Source organism: Salmo salar, chromosome 03, assembly GCF_965601325.2.
Source record: "Salmo salar chromosome 03, fSalSal1, whole genome shotgun sequence".
In the NCBI taxonomy this organism is placed as follows: Eukaryota; Metazoa; Chordata; class Actinopteri; order Salmoniformes; family Salmonidae; genus Salmo; species Salmo salar.
Window position 1 is genome coordinate 83275412 of NC_138293.1, and position 18808 is coordinate 83294219.

The following is an 18808-nucleotide window of genomic DNA, read 5'->3' on the forward strand; positions in this document are numbered from 1 at the left end:
TAAGCTGAAGACAGTTATCAATGACCTTGGACCACAGAGGGTATTTGCACTTGTGACAGACAATGCTGCAAACATGAAGGCTGCTTGGTCTAAAGTGGAGGAGTCCTACCCTCACATCACACCCATTGGCTGTGCTGCTCATACATTGAATCTGCTCCTCAAGGGCATCCTGTCACTGAACACAATGGATACACTCTACAAGAGAGCCAAGGAAATGGCTAGGTATGTGAAGGGTCATCAAGTTATAGCAGCAATCTACCTCACCAAGCAAAGTGAGAAGAATAAGAGCACCACATTGAAGCTGCCCAGCAACACCTGTTGGGGTGGTGTTGTCATCATGTTTGACAGACTCCTGGAGGGGAAGGAGTCTCTCCAAGAAACAGTCTGCCGATATGGAAAGCCCCATCAAGAGGATCCTCCTGGATTATGTATTTTGGGAGAGTGGTAAGCAGCCTGAAACTTCTGAAACCTATAGCAGTAGCCATAGCACGGATTGAGGGAGACAATGCCATCTTGTCTGATATTCAGACTCTGCTTGCAGATGTATGAGAAGAAATCCGTACTGCCCTGTCCACTTCACTGTTGCTCCAAGCAGAGGAAACTGCAGTTCTGAAATACATCAAAAACCGTGAAGACTTCTGCCTGAAGCCCATACACGCCGCAGCGTACATGTTGGACCCCAAGTATGCTTGCAAGAGCATCCTGTCTGGTGCAGACATCAACAAGGCTTATGGTGTCATCACTACCGTGTCTCGCCACCTTGGCCTGGATGAGGGCAAGGTTCTTGGCAGTCTGGTGAAGTATACTTCCAAGCAAGGGCTCTGGGATAGAGATGCAATATGGCAGTCGTGCCAACATATCTCATCAGCCGCCTGGTGGAAGGGACTTTGTGGATCTGAGGCTCTTTCCCGTTGCCTCCATCATCCTCCAAATCCCACCAACATAAGCCGCCTCAGAGCGCAACTGGTCCTTGTTTGGGAACACACACACCAAAGCCCGCAACAGGCTGACCAACACAAGGGTTGAAAAATTGGTGACCATCCGGGCAAATTTGAGGCTTTTTGAGCCTGACAACAAGCCATCCTCAACAAGGTTAGAAAGAGACAGTGAAGATGAGGCCTCAGAGTCTGATGTTCAAGAGGTGGACATTGAGGAGGTCCAGGGAGAAGACATGGAAGCCTGAGAGGAAGACAACCAAGGCTTTAGTTTCTAGACCATCATTTTACAGATGTATGTTGAAAACATTTTTGGGAGATGCCATGGATCATTGGGAATCATTCAATATTCCATTTTTGTTGTTCAGTGAGTCAACTCATTTAATTAAAGCTAAATTCGTAACAAAAGTTTTTTTTATTTCTATTGGAAGGATTTAATCATTTACAATTATGTCTACTTATGATAAGGTAAAAGGTTTATGTTTATGTCTCCATATGATATGGTAAATATATCCAATGCAAAAAACATCTACATTTAAATGGTATTAATATTAATTTGCATATATTTCCATTAATTCCCATATATTCCCGTTAACTCCCACGGGAATATTCCCCAAAAAGTTCAACTCTAGTTACGGGTAACATCCAGTATCCTGACTGGCTCCACTCAATGCTTTTCAGTGAGGTTTCACATCTCAGGTTGTGAAACCCACCTTGCTGTCCTCCCCCATGGGGCTGTCGGGTTCTGAGTCGCTGCCACAGTGGGAGTAGGAGGTGGGAGAGCCCACGTCGGATGGCGGAGGGGTGGGTAGCTCGCTCTTTACGTCCGTCTGTGGGCCGTCCACTTCCATGGTTACCAGGTCCTTCAGAGACTCTGGAGAGCAAAGAGGAGGGAGAGAGAGGAAGGAGGAGAAGAGAGAGGGAGGTAGAGAAAGAAAGGATGAACCTCACAATAGTTCAGGCCAACCTCATCACACTGTTATGACAACTATATCTGTATCCATAAAGTGTCTCAGAGTGCTGATCTAGAATCAGTTTAGCCTTTAAATCATAATGAATACAATTATATGGACAGGGGGAACCTGATCCTAGATCAGCCATCCTACTCTGAGACGCTTTATGAATACGGGCCCAGCTCTTGATTCAAGCACAACCAGCACTAGCTATCAGAAAATGACTGCATTTCACAAAGCACTTCTTTGAGCAATTAAAAGCTTTAGCCATGAAGAATCCTTCTTCTTCATAATGAATAACAATAGGATCACGATAAAGGGAGGATGGAAGAGAGGAAAGGGCAGGCATAGAAGGAGAAGAAGAGCCAGGGCAGGGAGGAGGAGAACCACTCACTGTTCTTCTGGGCAGACATCTTCAGGGCCATGTTCTCTTTTTTCAGTTTCTGGTTGGACTGCTGCAGGTAGCGGATGTAGTCTATCGCCTTCTTCAGAATTGCCGACTTGTTGAGCTGCTTAGCAGATGAAAAAGGTAAATACAACAACTTGTTGAGCTGTTTAGCAGAAGAAAAAGGTAAATACAACAACTTGTTGAGCTGCTTAGCAGAAGAAAAAGGTGAATACAACATCTTGTTGAGCTGCTTAGCAGAAGAAAAAGGTAAATACAACAACTTGTTGAGCTGCTTAGCAGAAGAAAAAGGTGAATACAACATCTTGTTGAGCTGCTTAGCAGAAGAAAAAGGTGAATACAACATCTTGTTGAGCTGCTTAGCAGAAGAAAAAGGTGAATACAACATCTTGTTGAGCTGCTTAGCAGATGAAAAAGGTGAATACAAACTTAATGCAAGATTTTAAGAGCCTCTGTTAAACAGTATGCATTTGAATGCAACCAGTGAGCTTCCCTCGATATAATACGAACACAGCATTAACATCTTGACATTGGAATCCACAAACAAAACAGTGGCCGTGTCCCAATACCCATACTAGCATACTAAACAGTATGCAAAAGAATATATAATGTATAGTATTTTGAAAAAAATGTAATAGTACTCCAAATGAGTCATCTAATATGCGATTGCGTTGACTCCTGCCATTCGTTCGTTTTGGTACAGCGCGTCAATTTATCTGATTATCAGCTGTTGTCAAACACTCGAGTCGGAAAAGACAAGTGACTTCTACTAGATCAGCCTAAATGAGTATGCAGAATGTAGTACGCTAGTATGGGTATTCGGACACAGACAGTTACTTTTCTCTGTCAGATGATTCAGTTCTTGAAAGCTCTACTGTATCTCAATGGGAATCTACTACTTAAAATGTATGTTACAAATAATATTTTGTAAATGTAATGTTTTTTTTTAAAAATATATATACGTATATATTTCCAATATTAATACTTTGGCCTCAGTCCCGGCCACCAGGTCTTTAAGCTCAAGGATCTTGTCGTTGATGGACGAGCGGTAGCGCTTCTCGATGGCGTTGTGGGCGGTGCGCTTCTCGCCCTTGGGGGGCAGGCCCATAGGTTTACTGCTGATTGTGATACGGTTGATGGGCAGCTTGTCAGAGTCCATCATCACTGGCACTGTGGTCAGGAAGGTACCACCACTCATCAGAGCCTAGATGGAGGAAGAAAGAGGGAGGAGAGAAAGAGAGGGAGGGAGGCATGGAGGAAGAAAGAGGGAGGAGAGAAAGAGGGAGGGAGGCATGGAGGAAGAAAGAGGGAGGAGGGAAAGAGAGGGAGGGCGGGATGGAGGAAGAAAGAGGGAGGAGAGACGTTGTTTCTAAGAAGACAATCACTAAAGTAGCATCTAGATCAGGGGTGTCAAACTCATTTTGCCACGGGGGGGGGGGGGGGGGGAGATTCGGTCTTCAACAACGTCCAGAGGGCCGCAATGAAAATGTGTTAGATACCATTGCCGTCAAAATTTGCAAGAAATTGCTCTCTATCCATTGTTTTTGGGAATTTTGCATTAGTGAGCTGGACAGTGAGGAAACTGTATGAATGTAGGTCCAAGAATTTCTACAGTTTCCATTCAGTTTTAGTCATCATCAAGTATATTGAGTTCGTTTCCCCCTCAAACAACAGGCAGTATGTTTGACACTATGTCCTATATACCACAATACTTTGTATTCTTCCACTACCATAAAAATACTTTTGGACAATTTTTCTTCAGGAAAATGACCCTTTCTAAATGCTGTTACTACTTTATGACATTACAATTCCTATCATCTCATTCCTACCTGCAGTGAGAGGGTGCTCTGGGATGTGGTTCCTACCTGCAGTGAGAGGGTGCTCTGGGATGTGGTTCCTACCTGCAGTGAGTGGGTGCTCTGGGATGTGGTTCCTACCTGCAGTGAGTGGGTGCTCTGGGATGTGGTTCCTACCTGCAGTGAGTGGGTGCTCTGGGATGTGGTTCCTACCTGCAGTGAGTGGGTGCTCTGGGATGTGGTGTGGTGATGGTTCCTACCTGCAGTGAGTGTGTGCTCTAGGATGTGGTTCCTACCTGCAGTGAGTGGGTGCTCTGGGATGTGGTGTGGTGATGGTTCCTACCTGCAGTGAGTGGGTGCTCTGGGATGTGGTGTGGTGATGGTTCCTACCTGCAGTGAGTGGGTGCTCTGGGATGTGGTGATGGTTCCTACCTGCAGTGAGTGGGTGCTCTGGGATATGGTTCCTGCCTGCAGTGAGTGGGTGCTCTAGGATGTGGTTCCTACCTGCAGTGAGTGGGTGCTCTGGGATGTGGTGTGGGGATGGTTCCTACCTGCAGTGAGTGGGTGCTCTGGGATGTGGTGTGGGGATGGTTCCTACCTGCAGTGAGTGGGTGCTCTGGGATGTGGTGGTGGCCAGGGAGGTGATGCATGGAGAGGCCACAGTAGTGACCATACAGGGGTCACGGTTCAAGGTGGTCAGCAGCAGAGACTCAGCCTTGATAAACTGGGGCTGGAGCAACACCTGAGAGGAGAGGAGGAGGAGCGAGGGAGAGAGAGAGAGAGAGTGATAGAGGATTAGACTATTAGGCTGAGGGAGCAGTTCTGTTCCATTGAAATAAATTAGAAATTAAACAAATACTAGTAAAATAATAGGTTTCAATACAAAGAACAAATCATTTTTTTCTGGTGTGGTGATATTCTTAGGGTTAATGAGTCTCATCAAACATAACACACACACACACACACACACACACACACACACACACACACACACACTCCAGGTGGACAAACTAACTTGTTGAATGTGGTGTGATGCGATGGTCTGAGCTGGGGGGCTTGCTGAGGTGGTCAGGAGGGGGGCCGTGGTGGTCAGAGCCTGGATGGCCATTGGCTGAACACCGGAAGGGGACGACGACAGGCTGACCATGGGCTGGGCGGGGCCTCCTTGATGATTGACAGCTAGAAAAATAATCAGGGTCATGTTCATTAGGCACCAAACGGAAGAAAACTGCCTGAAACAAGGAGGAACTACAGTGAGGGAAAAAAGTATTTGATCCCCTGCTGATTTTGTACGTTTGCCCACTGACAAAGAAAGGATCAGTCTATCATTTTAATGGTAGGTTTATTTGAACAGTGAGAGACAGAATAACAACAACAAAATCCAGAGAAACGCATGTCAAAAATGTTATAAATTCATTTGCATTTTAATGAGGGAAATAAGTATTTGACCCCCTCTCAATCAGAAAGATTTCTGGCTCCCAGGTGTCATTTATACAGGTAACGAGCTGAGATTATGAGCACACTCTTAAAGGGAGTGCTCCTAATCTCAGCTTGTTACCTGTATAAAAGACACCTGTCCACAGAAGCAATCAATCAGATTCCAAACTCTCCAGCATGGCCAAGACCAAAGAGCTCTCCAAGGATGTCAGGGACAAGATTGTAGACCTACACAAGACTGGAATGGGCTACAAGACCATCGCCAAGCAGCTTGGTGAGAAGGTGACAACAGTTGGTGCGATTATTCGCAAATGGAAGAAACACAAAAGAACTGTCAATCTCCCTCAGCCTGGGGCTCCATGCAAGATCTCACCTCGTGGAGTTGCAATGATCATGAGAACGGTGAGGAATCAGCCCAGAACTACACGGGAGGATCTTGACAATGATCTCAAGGCAGCTGGGACCATAGTCACCAAGAAACAATTGGTAACACACTACGCCGTGAAGGACTGAAATCCTGCAGCGCCCGCAAGGTCCCCCTGCTCAAGAAAGCACATATACAGGCCCGTCTGAAGTTTGCCAATGAACATCTGAATGATTCAGAGGACAACTGGGTGAAAGTGTTGTGGTCAGATGAGACCAAAATGGAGCTCTTTGGCATCAACTCAACTTGCCGTGTTTGGAGGAGGAGGAATGCTGCCTATGAACACCATCCCCAACGTCAAACATGGAGGTGGAAACATTATGCTTTGGGGGTGTTTTTCTGCTAAGGGGACAGGACAACTTCACCGCATCAAAGGGACGATGGACGGGGCCATGTACCGTCAAATCTTGGGTGAGAACCTCCTTCCCTCAGCCAGGGCATTGAAAATGGGTCGTGGATGGGTATTCCAGCATGACAATGACCCAAAACACACGGCCAAGGCAACAAAGGAGTGGCTCAAGAAGCACATTAAGGTCCTGGAGTGACCTAGCCAGTCTCCAGACCTTAATCCCAAAGAAAATCTGTGGAAGGAGCTGAAGGTTCGAGTTGCCAAACGTCAGAACTCGAAACCTTAATGACTCGGAGAAGATCTGCAAAGAGGAGTGGGACAAAATCCCTCCTGCGATGTGTGCAAACCTGGTGGCCAACTACAAGACACGTCTGACCTCTGTGATTGCCAACAAGGGTTTTGCCACCAAGTACTAAGTCATGTTTTGCAGAGGGGTCAAATACTTATTTCCCTCATTAAAATGCAAATCAATTTATAACATTTTTGACATGCGTTTTTCTGGATTTTTTTGTTGTTATTCTGTCTCTCACTGTTCAAATAAACCTACCATTAAAATTATAGACTGATCATTTATTTGTCAGTGGGCAAACGTACAAAATCAGCAGGGGATCAAATACTTTTTTCCCTCACTGTACTTAAATATTCGTTTCTCGGTTCAAAACGTCCTGCTAGTATGGACTCAATTGTGTTTGAAATAGTTCAAGCTGTAAAACCAGCTGTAAAACCAAAACACCATATAAACTGTCGTCACCATAAGTGTTTGGCGAGGCCAAAGTTCACATACATTTTTTGTGTGGCTTAGTAGTGTATAACCTTTCCCCTCTGGTGAGTGATATCATTATGTGATAATGGCAGAAGCAGGAAGTGTACACTACGGTACGTTTGGTAGCTATAAAGACACTTGAGTCACTGACCGATAACAGTATGGATTATCATTGTAGGAATTACCTTTGACCTCTAGAAAACATACGATATGATGACTGTAGCAGGCAGTGTGTGTAACATAACAGTATGTTAGGTGGCTGTAAAGACATTGGTCTACACAGAGTCAGTAGGTTTGTAATGCTGGGGCAGTTCTCTTACTGTAGTTTCATAACACTGTTAAAGGCACAATGTTGCACAGGTATGCAACGCAGGCAAGGTGTGTATATCTGAATGTGGCTCATAGATAGTGTAGACAAAACACCCTCTCTCAGCCTCAGGGACGGTCCTTCACTCTGACCAACGGGTATTAGATTGGGATTTTGACTGACAGTCAGCGGAGGGTGAGGAACCCACCGACTCTCCTTTGGAAACATGCTGAACTACTACTGTTACTGCACCATAGAACACAACTCTACCTCCTCATAACATAACACCAAGTGGGCTTTCTTCAGGGAGTGAGTGTTTGTGCTTTGTATACCAGTGTCCATTCTCAGTCCCTACCTTTCGCCTTGAGAGAGAGAGAGTGTGTGAGACAGTAGGAGTGTGAGCATGTGTAAGTTGTTCCTCCAGTCATGCTCTGCTCTCATCCAGCCACAACAGTATGGCCCTGCTCTGCATCATAAATAAGACAGTCTTAACGACCATGTGGCTCTTCTACTAGCAACACATGGTGGGGTTCCTCCCTCCCATTATCTGGCAGGACGGGGCTGTGCAGGGAGGGCCATGGGGAAACCCCTACAACCATTAAAATAGCTATGTTTCATCTCCACTTGGAAGGGGTCAGGATTAAGACTCTCATCCATCTACTACCAGCATTTCAACTATTAATACAGAGGAATAGAGACAATCTGTTCCTCACCTTTGTAGCCATTTTGGGTGCTGTACTTAATCCGGATCTGCTGGGCGTGGGCCTGGGGCTGCTGGGGGGCAGGAGAGGTGAACAGGGCTTGGGGGGCAGCGCTGGACACAGGGCTCTGGCCGGGTACAGTATGGGGGGAGGAGGCTGGGGGAGGAAACTGGACTGGAACAGGGGCTGGAGGGGAGAGGACCGGCAGGGGCAGGTCCACCTTGGGCTGCCTGAGACCCTGAGCAGCCTGGGCTGATGGAGAGCCCTGCTGGGGAGCTGGCTGCGGCTGCGGCCTGGGTAGTGGTACAGGGGTGGAGGTGGTGACCTGGGCCAGGGGCGACTGCTGGAAGGTGGGGGGGTGGAAGGCCTTGTCTGGGGGGGAGGAACTGCGGATGATGGGGGGCCCCAGGAGAGCATCAAGGTGGGGGCTGCTGCTCAGGATGGAGGAGGATGTGGTGGATGGAGGGGAGGGGATGGAGTGGGGCAGGCCGAGGGCAGGGAGGTCCTGGGTAGGGGTGACCCCTGTGAACTGAGGGGGGTCAAAGAGACCCGCCATGTCCTGGTTGAACTCCACCATGTCCTGGTTGTTGATGAGCTGCAGCATGTCTGAGGAGAGATGGGGATATAGTCAGAGTACTCCATAGATTGAGAGAACCAGAGACAGAGAGAGACAGGGGATACCTTGTTAACCATGACATTGCCACAGAAATCCGGAGAAGAGGGTCAAATAAGGCCAAACTAAAACAAAGTAGTCTAAATTGAAGACTGTGATTAGTTGAATCATTAGTTGAATGTGTTAAAGCTAGGCTGGAACAAACAGCTGTACACACACACACACACACACACACACACACACACACCAGCAGACCCTTTTGTTCACTCCATACTGCACTCAATTTGAACATCTTAACAGCGTGCCTCCCAATGACCAAACTAGGTTTCTGGGCCTCTGAATGGAGCAGAGATAAAACCCTGTAATCCAATCGGAGCGTTTCACGATTGTCAACAAAAGGCTTAAATTAAGACTTGAACCACTGGGTGACTGACTGACAGAGCATTTCTCCCATCTCTCTCTCCACACCACATGGTAATGGGTCACTTAATCTCTGCCCTAACTCAACTAGAAAACACCAAAAACTGGGCTTATAAAGTGACCCAGAGTAGGTGCTGATCTAAAATCAGTTTTGATCATAATGAATCAGATTATCATGAACACAAAAGATCTGATCCTAGAACAGCACCCATACTCAGATACTTTGTGGATATGGGCCCTGATCTGAGAAGTAGAGCAGGACAGTAAATGGGGTCAGCTCAGTGCAGTGCACTCCTGGTCAGTAATGCAGTTATTATGGGGCCACTGCAGCAGAGCAGACTGGCTCTATGCCACTCTAATGGGCTCCGAAAGGGCCACAGCGAGACAGGCAACACAATAGACACTATGATCACAGTCACACCATCCCAGACCTGCAGCTACTTCACTACTATTCACAGCATTGTGATGCACACGGTCTGTCAAAAGGACAACAACCCTGAGTAGGTGAGGATGGAGATGCAAGAAGAATTGAGTGTTGATGAAAATCAATGGTGATGTTTACTATGCTATGCTGCACCCTCCATGTGAACATGGCATGGTAGCCCTTTACATTAGAACATGGAGCTTAGTAATAGTAACAAGTTCATTACTCACACTGAAAACGTTATTCTCTAACAATAATAATAATAATAATAATACAACAGGCCTTGTTTTAGGGTAATACACTGTATAGTATACTTGTTTCATCAGCTAGAGATGCTCACAATTATTGTCTATGAGAAACCTTCGTTAGTACAGTATAGCTTATTCTTCTGGATTTCCAACAGAAATAGGCTGTAGGCTAGGCTATCCCAAATGAGTTTCAGGCAGCACAGTGAGGAGGCTGTTCCATGGCAAGGAGAATGACCATTTTGTTTAATCTTAGACCAAATCATCAAGCTTATAAGGACTAGGTCCAGTAATAACAGAACACACTTCATGCTTCTGCCTTTGCTTCTGCTCTCTGTCTGCACTGCCACAGCAGTCTAACTAGCCTGGATTTGTAAACCAATGTTTTGTATGAGGTGATCGCTGCCGACCAATCAGAAAGTGCCTCAGACACTTGCAATGCAGACCAGCCCCCAAGATAGAAAGAAAGGAAGCACTGGTGGTTTCAATGAGAAGGGGTTACTATGGGACAATTTAGTGCTGGGTTACTCTCGGTCAATTTTTAGGGTGGGTGCATGGAATCAATGAAGGCTGAGATGCTTCAGCAGAGCACTTGTTGGCAAACAACCAGCCATTGATTATACTGACAAATAACATTAGTTAATAGCACCAACGAATCGAATAGCCACCATTCAATTGAATGCACTGATGCATTAATGTAAGTAGGTTCGATATAATTTAACTAATTTAAATATAAACGATTAACATTTTATTAATAAGACTGCAACATATGATTCATTCATACATAAATATGAATGATATATGGGTGGGAAAAAAGCAACCATCAGATCATGATTCATGTTATAGAACCCGACAGGGAATGCTCGACATTAACCTCGTCGTGATGTCAGTAGGACAAGCTGGAGGGGGCGGGGCACTTTGTTCATCACACACAAGCTAGCAGTGAAATATCAGCTCGTGTAGTATCCACATTGTTTTAACTTATCAATAACATGCAAAATAGCAGATACAAATGTGTCTAGAGTTAGATCAGAACCAAAACGCAAAAACGAGAGCAGCAACAACAGAAAAACAAGCACCGAACTCAGACAGTAGGTAGTTCCATAAGGTTTGTTAGGATTCTCCTCGACCCTGAGAGAAGGAAGCCTTCTACTACCTCATAACGTTACTGTTTGAGTCAAATATAAAACTCGTAAATTTGATTTAAGGTCATAACTAATGTTAGTTAGCTAACTTGCTAACATGACAGCTAACTAAGCTGTACATCATTCAAAATTACTCACTGTGTGCCTATACGTAGTTAATGGTACCGCACTCAGTAACGTTATGTGTACAAGCTGTTTCATGTAATGTTATGTGTTGCTGCTATTGCTGTCACTTGTTTGGCTAACTAGCTAACGTTCGCAACAACAATAGCTAACTAGCTATGGATAGTTAGCTAAAACTAGCTAACGCGTTACCAAGTTCAAGTTGTCCGTTTTGCTAGCTAGCTTACTAGTAAGCTTAACGTTCTTACCATCAATGTCATTGAGCAGAGCCGTGTCAATATCGCTGGGGTCATTTAGGGATATGGTTGGATCCAGATTATCCAGTGACTGATCGTCAAAAGACAAGTTCATTTTTGCTGTCTCGTTATGGTTAGCTAACTCACTGTGGCTAAAAACTTACGATTTCCACTTAAATCGATGTTTGTGTATCTAGCTACATTTGCAATAATTCCAGTGAGGTAAACTCAAACTCTGTTATTGATCTGTGAAATAGTGCCTTCTTCTGTCTTCATATTGATGCCCAAGAGGCACACTTCTCACGCTAAACAGTGCTCATTGAGGATCCACATGCTTAGCTAGCTAGTAACAGAGCGCTTAATGAGTGACACTTGTTCTATCCAATCCCCGACCACCTGTGAATTCTGTCTCCCCCTTCATGGTCTCATACCTGTTTTGACTGGCAACTCCAGGACGAAATACAGTATGTCCATGGTATTTACATTTGTGCATGGCTATTGCAAAGAATAAAAAGCAGTGTTCCTTTAAAACTACTATAATGTAGGATGAACACTGTGGGGAAATACATATCCAAAGTTAATAGGCTTCTTTCTTCAAGTGCTAAATACATAAATTGAACGTGGAAATGTCATGTTTTTAATATGTGTTTTGTTTCGTGGTCTGCACTTATATAATGCATTAATAACGTTTTATAATCGAGAAAATGGTATTGTCCTCTGGAAAACAACAGCCTTGGTATGTTTATTATGGGCTTGTCCTTAACAGCCAATCAACGCCAAGCAGGGGTGGGCTAACAACTGTTCAAGCTTGTGTGGCCCGTAGTGATGACTCTGCCTGTAGAACCAGAGAAATCGACCAATAGGGAACTCGGAAACCGAGTGGGGTGATCTGACATCACGACTTTGGCTCCCGTGGTTACATCATGTATTTATCCTGGAGTAGTGGAGGGGAAGGGGGAGCAGGCTAAATATATGGGGGGGACATACGTACAGTGCCCAGTGCGGCTTCAAAACTTTTAGGGCAAGACGAGATTAACAGGGTTGATTTAACAAAGCTCATGGAAGTCCCCTTTGGTTGGACAATGACATTTAGCATAAAGTCAAAGCAAACAACATTTTCTTCAAACAATAAATAACAAAAACAAATATTATTCAAACCATAGTAATTAAGCAATTAACACAAAGTAATGGCTCTCTAGAATGACCATTCAATAATCAGCAATAATAACCTTTATCAAATTATCCGATATGTGGATTGTAGTAGGACATGTGAGCCGTGTGTGAGCTCACCAAAACACAAGCACACACAAAGAGGGCACAACAAAGGTGTGGTACTGGAAAGAAATGGGTCAACGACCGACAGTAGCACAGCTGCAAACTAGTTGTTAAATAGCAAGCAGTGGAGCAGGAGCGATATAGTATATAGGGGCCCGGCCTGCTGTCAGCAGGACTGCCTTTGTTGCCTGGGGCGATTGTTGTCCTGACTGACATGATGCTCTTTTGAATCTGGCAACACACCAGGAGATCAGTGTGATGCTCAACAGGCAGCCAAAGGAGCAGTCAGTCATTAGCATAGATCCAATAGAGAGGTCTATGGGTGTGCAATGTATTCAGTCAGGGAGATCCAGGCAGATCTATACTGAACAAAAGTCTAAATGTAAATTGTTGGTCCCATGTTTCATGAGCTGAAAAAATAAAACCCCAGAAAATGTCCATACACACAAAAAGCTTATTTCTCTCAAATTGTGCACAAATTTGTTTACGTCCCTGTTTGTGAGCATTTCTCATTTGCCAAGATAATCCATCCACCTGACAGGTGTGGCATATCAAGATTAAACAGCATGATCATTACACAGGTGCAACTTATGCTGGGGACAATAAATGGGCAGTCTAAAATGTGCAGTTTTATCACACAACACAATGCCACAGATATCTCAAGTTTTGAGGGAGCGTGCAATTGGCATGCTGACTGCAGGAATGTCCACCAGAACTGTTGCCAGATAATTGTATGTTAATTTCTCTACCATAAGCCGCCTTAACGTCGTTTTAGAGGATTTGGCAATATGTCCAACCGGCCTCACAACCGCAGACCATGTGTAACCACGTCAGCCCAGGACCTCCACATCCGGCTTCTTCCCCTGCGGGATGGTCTGACAGCTGCTGAAACTTGGTTTGCACAGCTGAAGAATTTCTGCACAAACTGTCAGAAATCGTCTCAGGGAAGCTCATCTGTGTGCTCGTCATTCTCACCAGGGTCTTGACCTGACTGCAGCTCTGCATCGTAACTGACTTCAGTGTGCAAACGCTCACTTCCGATGGCCACTGGCCCGCTGGAGAAGTGCACTCTTCACAGATGAATCCCGGCTGCAACTTTACCGGGCAGATGGCAGACAGCGTGTATGGCGTCGTGTGGGCGAGGGGTTTGCTGATGTCAACGTTGTGAACAGAGTGCCCCATGGTAACGGTGGGGTTATGGTATGGGCAGGCATAAGCTACAGACAACGAACACAATTGCATTTTAATCAATGGCAATTTGAATGCACAGATACCATGATGAGATCCTGAGGCCATACATCCGCCACCATCACCTCATGTTTCAGCATGATAATGCACAGCCCCATGTCACAATGATCTGTACACAATTCCTGGAAGCTGAACATGTCCCAGTTCTTCCATGGCCTGCATACTCACCAGACATGTCATCCATTGAACATGTTTGGGATACTCTGGATAGACGTGTACAACAGTGTGTTCCAGTTCCCGCCAATATCCAGAAACTTCGCACAGCCATTAAAGAGTGGGACAACATTCCACAGGCCACAATCAACAGCCTGATCAACTCTATGCGAAGGAGATGTGTCATGCTGCATGAGGCAAATGATGGTCACACCAGATTCTGACTGGTTTTCTGATCCACGCCCCTACTTTTTTAAGGTATCTCTATTCCCAGTCATGTGAAATCCATTGATTAGGCCTAATTTATTTAAAAATTGACTGATTTCCTTTTGTGAACTGTAACTCAGTAAAATCATTGAAATTGTTGCATGTTGCATTAATACATCAGGAGTGTCTGCATGGACATCAACAGGAAACAATTACCTTGGCATGGGAGGGGAGGTATAACTATAAGAGGAAAGGTTCAGGGCAGGGGAAACATGCAGTGCTATGAATAACATGGTGCAAGAAGTGAGTCCGTTGCATCACTCAGTGGGCCACTATTCCAGGTTGAACCATGAGCTTGTCTCTGCCTGAATTTACCATGTGTGTTCACGATCATAAACTAACTCCATCGCAAGGACAAATGTAACACACACACAAGAAAATAACCACAAACAAAATGTTGGTACAGGTCACACGTTGCTAGTGTTTTATTGGTTAATACGTGCATAATCAGGTCACACAATAGAAAGCTGAAACCAAAGTAATGAATTGCAGAACAGCACAGCCATAGAACACCCACATCATCATACAGGAGGGACAAGAGTTCTCCTGACCATTTAGTCTAGACCGGAACATTTCCTAGTCAGGAAAAACAGCTGTTCCTCAACAGAACACCGGAGGACACAATTTCCAGCTCCCCCATGTCCATACTCAGTGAGCAAAACTGGTTGAAAAAACATTTCAACTAGTTTTGCTGTTGAAATTACATATTTTCAACCAGTTTTGCAGGTAGTGAAGATATACATTGGGTTACAATGTCCAGTAGCTCATTCCTGTTGCAAACCCAACAGGTCCACATGTTCCATAGCAACCCAACAGGTCCACAGCAACCCAAAAGGTTCACCTGTTCCATAGCAACCCAACAGGTTCACCTGTTCCATAGCAACCCAACAGGTTCACCTGTTCCATAGCAACCCAACAGGTCCACCTGTTCCATAGCAACCCAACAGGTCCACATGTTCCATAGCAACCCAACAGGTCCACATGTTCCATAGCAACCCAACAGGTCCACATGTTCCATAGCAACCCAACAGGTCCACATGTTCCATAGCAACCCAACAGGTTCACACAACCATCTGATCAGAGGACAGCCGTAAAAGAGTAAGCATATACATATAACTCTTTCTGGTTAAAACGTAAAAAATAAGTGACACACACATAGAAATCAACTGTTTAAATGATCAAGTGAGATGTTACATTTTTTCAGTAACAAATAATCTTAGTTCAAACATCTCTATGCTTTGTCCAGTCTTAAGACATAAGAGGAATAGCAGTTGTTGACTGTAAAATGTATGCTACTATTTCATAAGAGGTGGAATTAAAGCAATAGAAGACCAAATAGGACAAGAATGAAACAGAGTTAAAGCTCATTAATAACAGTTTATTCTGTTACACTATTCTAAAACACATTCAAACATTAATGCCCAAGACAAATCATACAAATAATGTACTTGTTTGTAATATCACCCTCTAACATTTATAAATGATTGTTACAAATAATGTTTTATCTGGAAGCAGATGTTTTTAAATAAAATACAGTAAGGTCTTTTCTGACAAATATTACATTTTATTTAAATGAGTATCTAATTTACAGTATAATACACGGAATTTTGCTAAGTACATAAGGATACTTGCAAGTAAACACATAGTTCCTATTGAAGTGAAACGTCATGGCATTTTGTCATTATTAATTTGGTGTTAATTGCAGAAGCTTTATAAGCATTAACTTTGAAAAGTACTGGCAAAAGAGTTGAAATGAAGAACGAACCTCTTTTGCCTCAAAGGTCTATAGCCCATGTTTTCCTGACAACAGGAAGAGAACGTTATGCCCTCATCTAACTCCATGACCTACTGTAGGTAACCAAAGTAAAATAGAATGTTAACAGGTTAAAAGGGGCAGTCCCACTAGCAGAGTCACAGCCCACAGCTACCACCCACTGTAATCCTCAAAAATAAAAGACAGGAAGCTTTACCAAACAATTCAGACCACAGTAAAAATACATAAAACACGGTAAAAATAACGTTTTTGGTCATCCTTCCGAAGCACATCCGAACCTATTTCTGTTCCACACATGAATGAGTAAAGAGAGGAGAGCAGGGGAGCTTCCCCAAAGTAGAAAGGATTTGGGAGGAATTCATTTTCCTGCATGACATTACTGTACATATACAACCAGGAGACCAAACAATACATTAATGAGTTAGCCTTTCGACTTAGCGACCTACACAAAAGCTAATAATTCAGGTTGACTTTTAAACATGTACTGCAGGTAATACTCACATATTTCTGATGTATATACATATATTTATGTAAACATACGTACATTTTTTTTTTTACAATAACTACATGCAATAACTATTTTCTGTGAAGTATGCTACCAATACGCCATCATAAAATTACAATTTGATTTTCAGTGCCATATTTCACCTGCACTTTTCCTTTAATTTCCATATCAGGAAAAAGTGTCAGTTTTTCTATTTACGACTGTCTGTAAAGTGTGCTTTGTAGAGCAGAAAAGGGCTGAAATTTCATAAAGATATAAAATCATATGCAATTAGTCTAAGAAAATGTCTTGTGTCCTATAAAAACAGTTCCCATCTTATTAACACAAGGATAAACATACTGAAACGTTCAAGGGTCCAAAAGTGCATAAAGCTCATTCAATTGGTCTCATCATAGTAGAAGGGGAAGGAAAACATTGAAGAATAGCCCAATATTAGAAGACACCAGTGGAGGCTGCTGAGGGGAGGACGGCTTATAATAACAGCTGGAAAGAAGTGAATGGAATGGCATTAAACACATGGAAACCATGTGTTTGATGTTGTTGATACCTTTCCACTTATTCCGCTCCAGCCATTACCACGTTCCCGCCCTTCCCAATTAAGGTGCCACCAACCGCCTCTGATAAACAATTACTAAATGTGTTTGTCATTAAAACCTCTTAGGAAGAACAAACTCAAAATCGCCACACTTACATAGTGTACATGTACTACCAGAGCGGAACGTCACTGCTGCAACTCATACGGCTGTTTTACCATTGTAGCGGTAGTATTAATCACATTCCATTTGTCACATGCGCCGAATACAACAGGTGTAGACCTTACTGTGAAATGCTTTCTTACAAGCCCTTAACCAACAATGCAGTTTTATGAAAAATAAGAGTTAAGAAAAATATTTACTAAATTGACTAAAGTAAAAAATAATAGAGCAACAATAAAATAACAATAACGAGGCTATAAACAGGGGGTAACGGTAACGAGTCAATCTATGGTACCGGTACCCCCTGTATAATATCGATCACAAATATTTGGTGGGTGTTACTTAGGTTCTGATTGAAAATACTATTTTGGACCCTTTCCTTCCCCTACAGTATGTACACACCCCACAAGATAACATGGTGGGAAGTTGACAACAGCTTTTCAAAGAGGAAAGCAAATATAAAAGCTGTGTAACAGATATTTGCTGTGGTGCCATAGGGCTTGAACCTTGACATGGCTGCTTGCAGCTATATATATTTTTTCCTTCTCCCTTTTGAAATGTGGAAACAGACACAGGTAAGTCATGTTTGCCATTTGGCCCTGCAGAACTATTGTGCCATAATTGAGTAACACTAGCATGGAGTCTGTCAAACAGTAGTCTTTCCTCATGCATTGCCTTTCCCTGTACCAACATTTCACAACTGTAGAATGGGTAATGAAAGGCTTAAGGAAACCTAAAAAGGAACATGAGTAAAACAAAAAGGAAAAAGAGGCAACTACATAGTGCAGCGCTAGTACATAGTACAGTACAAACCGTTAAAAGAATAAACGCAGAAATTATTCATAAGCTACATTTATTAAAATAACACAGTACTCCTCTGTTTGTATAGACTATATGCCTCGGTCTGCTTTTTCAGAAGGATTTTTTCTGTTAACCTTCACACCTTCAGAGGAACATAGAGACGAGGTTTTGTCATTTTATCCTCATCCTCACAATGTTAGGTTATATCCTCCTTAGGGTAGCTAGCTGCAGATGAGATACAAGACCACAGACATATCCCACACTGACAGACGGATCAAAACCTCAGTAATACATGATGCAACGCGGCTGGGCAGGCGGACAGCAAGCATGGTCCTCTGCAGGAGGAGGATTGGTGTTCAGTTCAGTAGCTACACTGCTGCTTGGCAGGAGTGGCGGATAGGGCAAGTGGGCCAGGGAGGGGATACCTAGGTACTGTAGATGCCTCAGAGAGAGAGGTTTCCTGGGGGAGAGTCTACAAGGCAAAGAGGGCATCCTCCGTCCGTTCAGCCTTCTTGCGGGTGCCGCTGGGGGCGCTGAGAGGGGGACCATGCTCATCACCAGGGAGCGATGGTAAGGAATCGACCACCTTCGCTCGATCCTCCAGAAACTTATCAAACTCTAGAGGAAGAGGAGAGAAAACCCCTGTTAACAGCAGGACATTTAAAAAAAGTTTAGTCAGTTGTTGACTTTCTGCGTAGTGATCCTCATTGCTGCACCTTCTGGAGAGGCACAGTACTGCATGTTTTTGCCCCACATCAGCAGTGAAACACCTGATTCAGCCAATCAATGTGTTGCAGATGAGTAGACTGGTTG

At 43.9% G+C, this 18808-nt stretch overlaps 2 protein-coding genes across 4 annotated transcripts in view; both read right to left on the reverse strand.

Moving 5' to 3' along the window:
• Positions 1–11634, reverse strand: part of srebf1 (sterol regulatory element binding transcription factor 1) — a 29799-nt gene extending 18165 nt beyond the window's left edge. The window contains 12 exon segments of one of the 2 annotated variants that reach the window (NM_001195818.1): positions 1649–1809; positions 2283–2397; positions 3280–3498; positions 4689–4832; positions 5106–5269; positions 8084–8146; positions 8148–8173; positions 8176–8193; positions 8196–8202; positions 8205–8215; positions 8218–8677; positions 11290–11583. In NM_001195818.1, the coding sequence (NP_001182747.1) occupies positions 1649–1809; positions 2283–2397; positions 3280–3498; positions 4689–4832; positions 5106–5269; positions 8084–8146; positions 8148–8173; positions 8176–8193; positions 8196–8202; positions 8205–8215; positions 8218–8677; positions 11290–11392 (1491 nt within the window). In that variant the 5' untranslated portion in view covers positions 11393–11583. 2 annotated transcript variants of the gene reach the window in all.
• Positions 11635–14615: 2981 nt separating this feature from the next.
• Positions 14616–18808, reverse strand: part of LOC106593146 (TOM1-like protein 2) — a 43450-nt gene continuing 39257 nt past the window's right edge. For both annotated transcript variants that reach the window (XM_045715558.2, XM_045715563.2), the window contains one exon: positions 14616–18613. In XM_045715558.2, the coding sequence (XP_045571514.2) occupies positions 18468–18613 (146 nt within the window). In that variant the 3' untranslated portion in view covers positions 14616–18467. The remainder of the gene's footprint in view (positions 18614–18808) is intronic.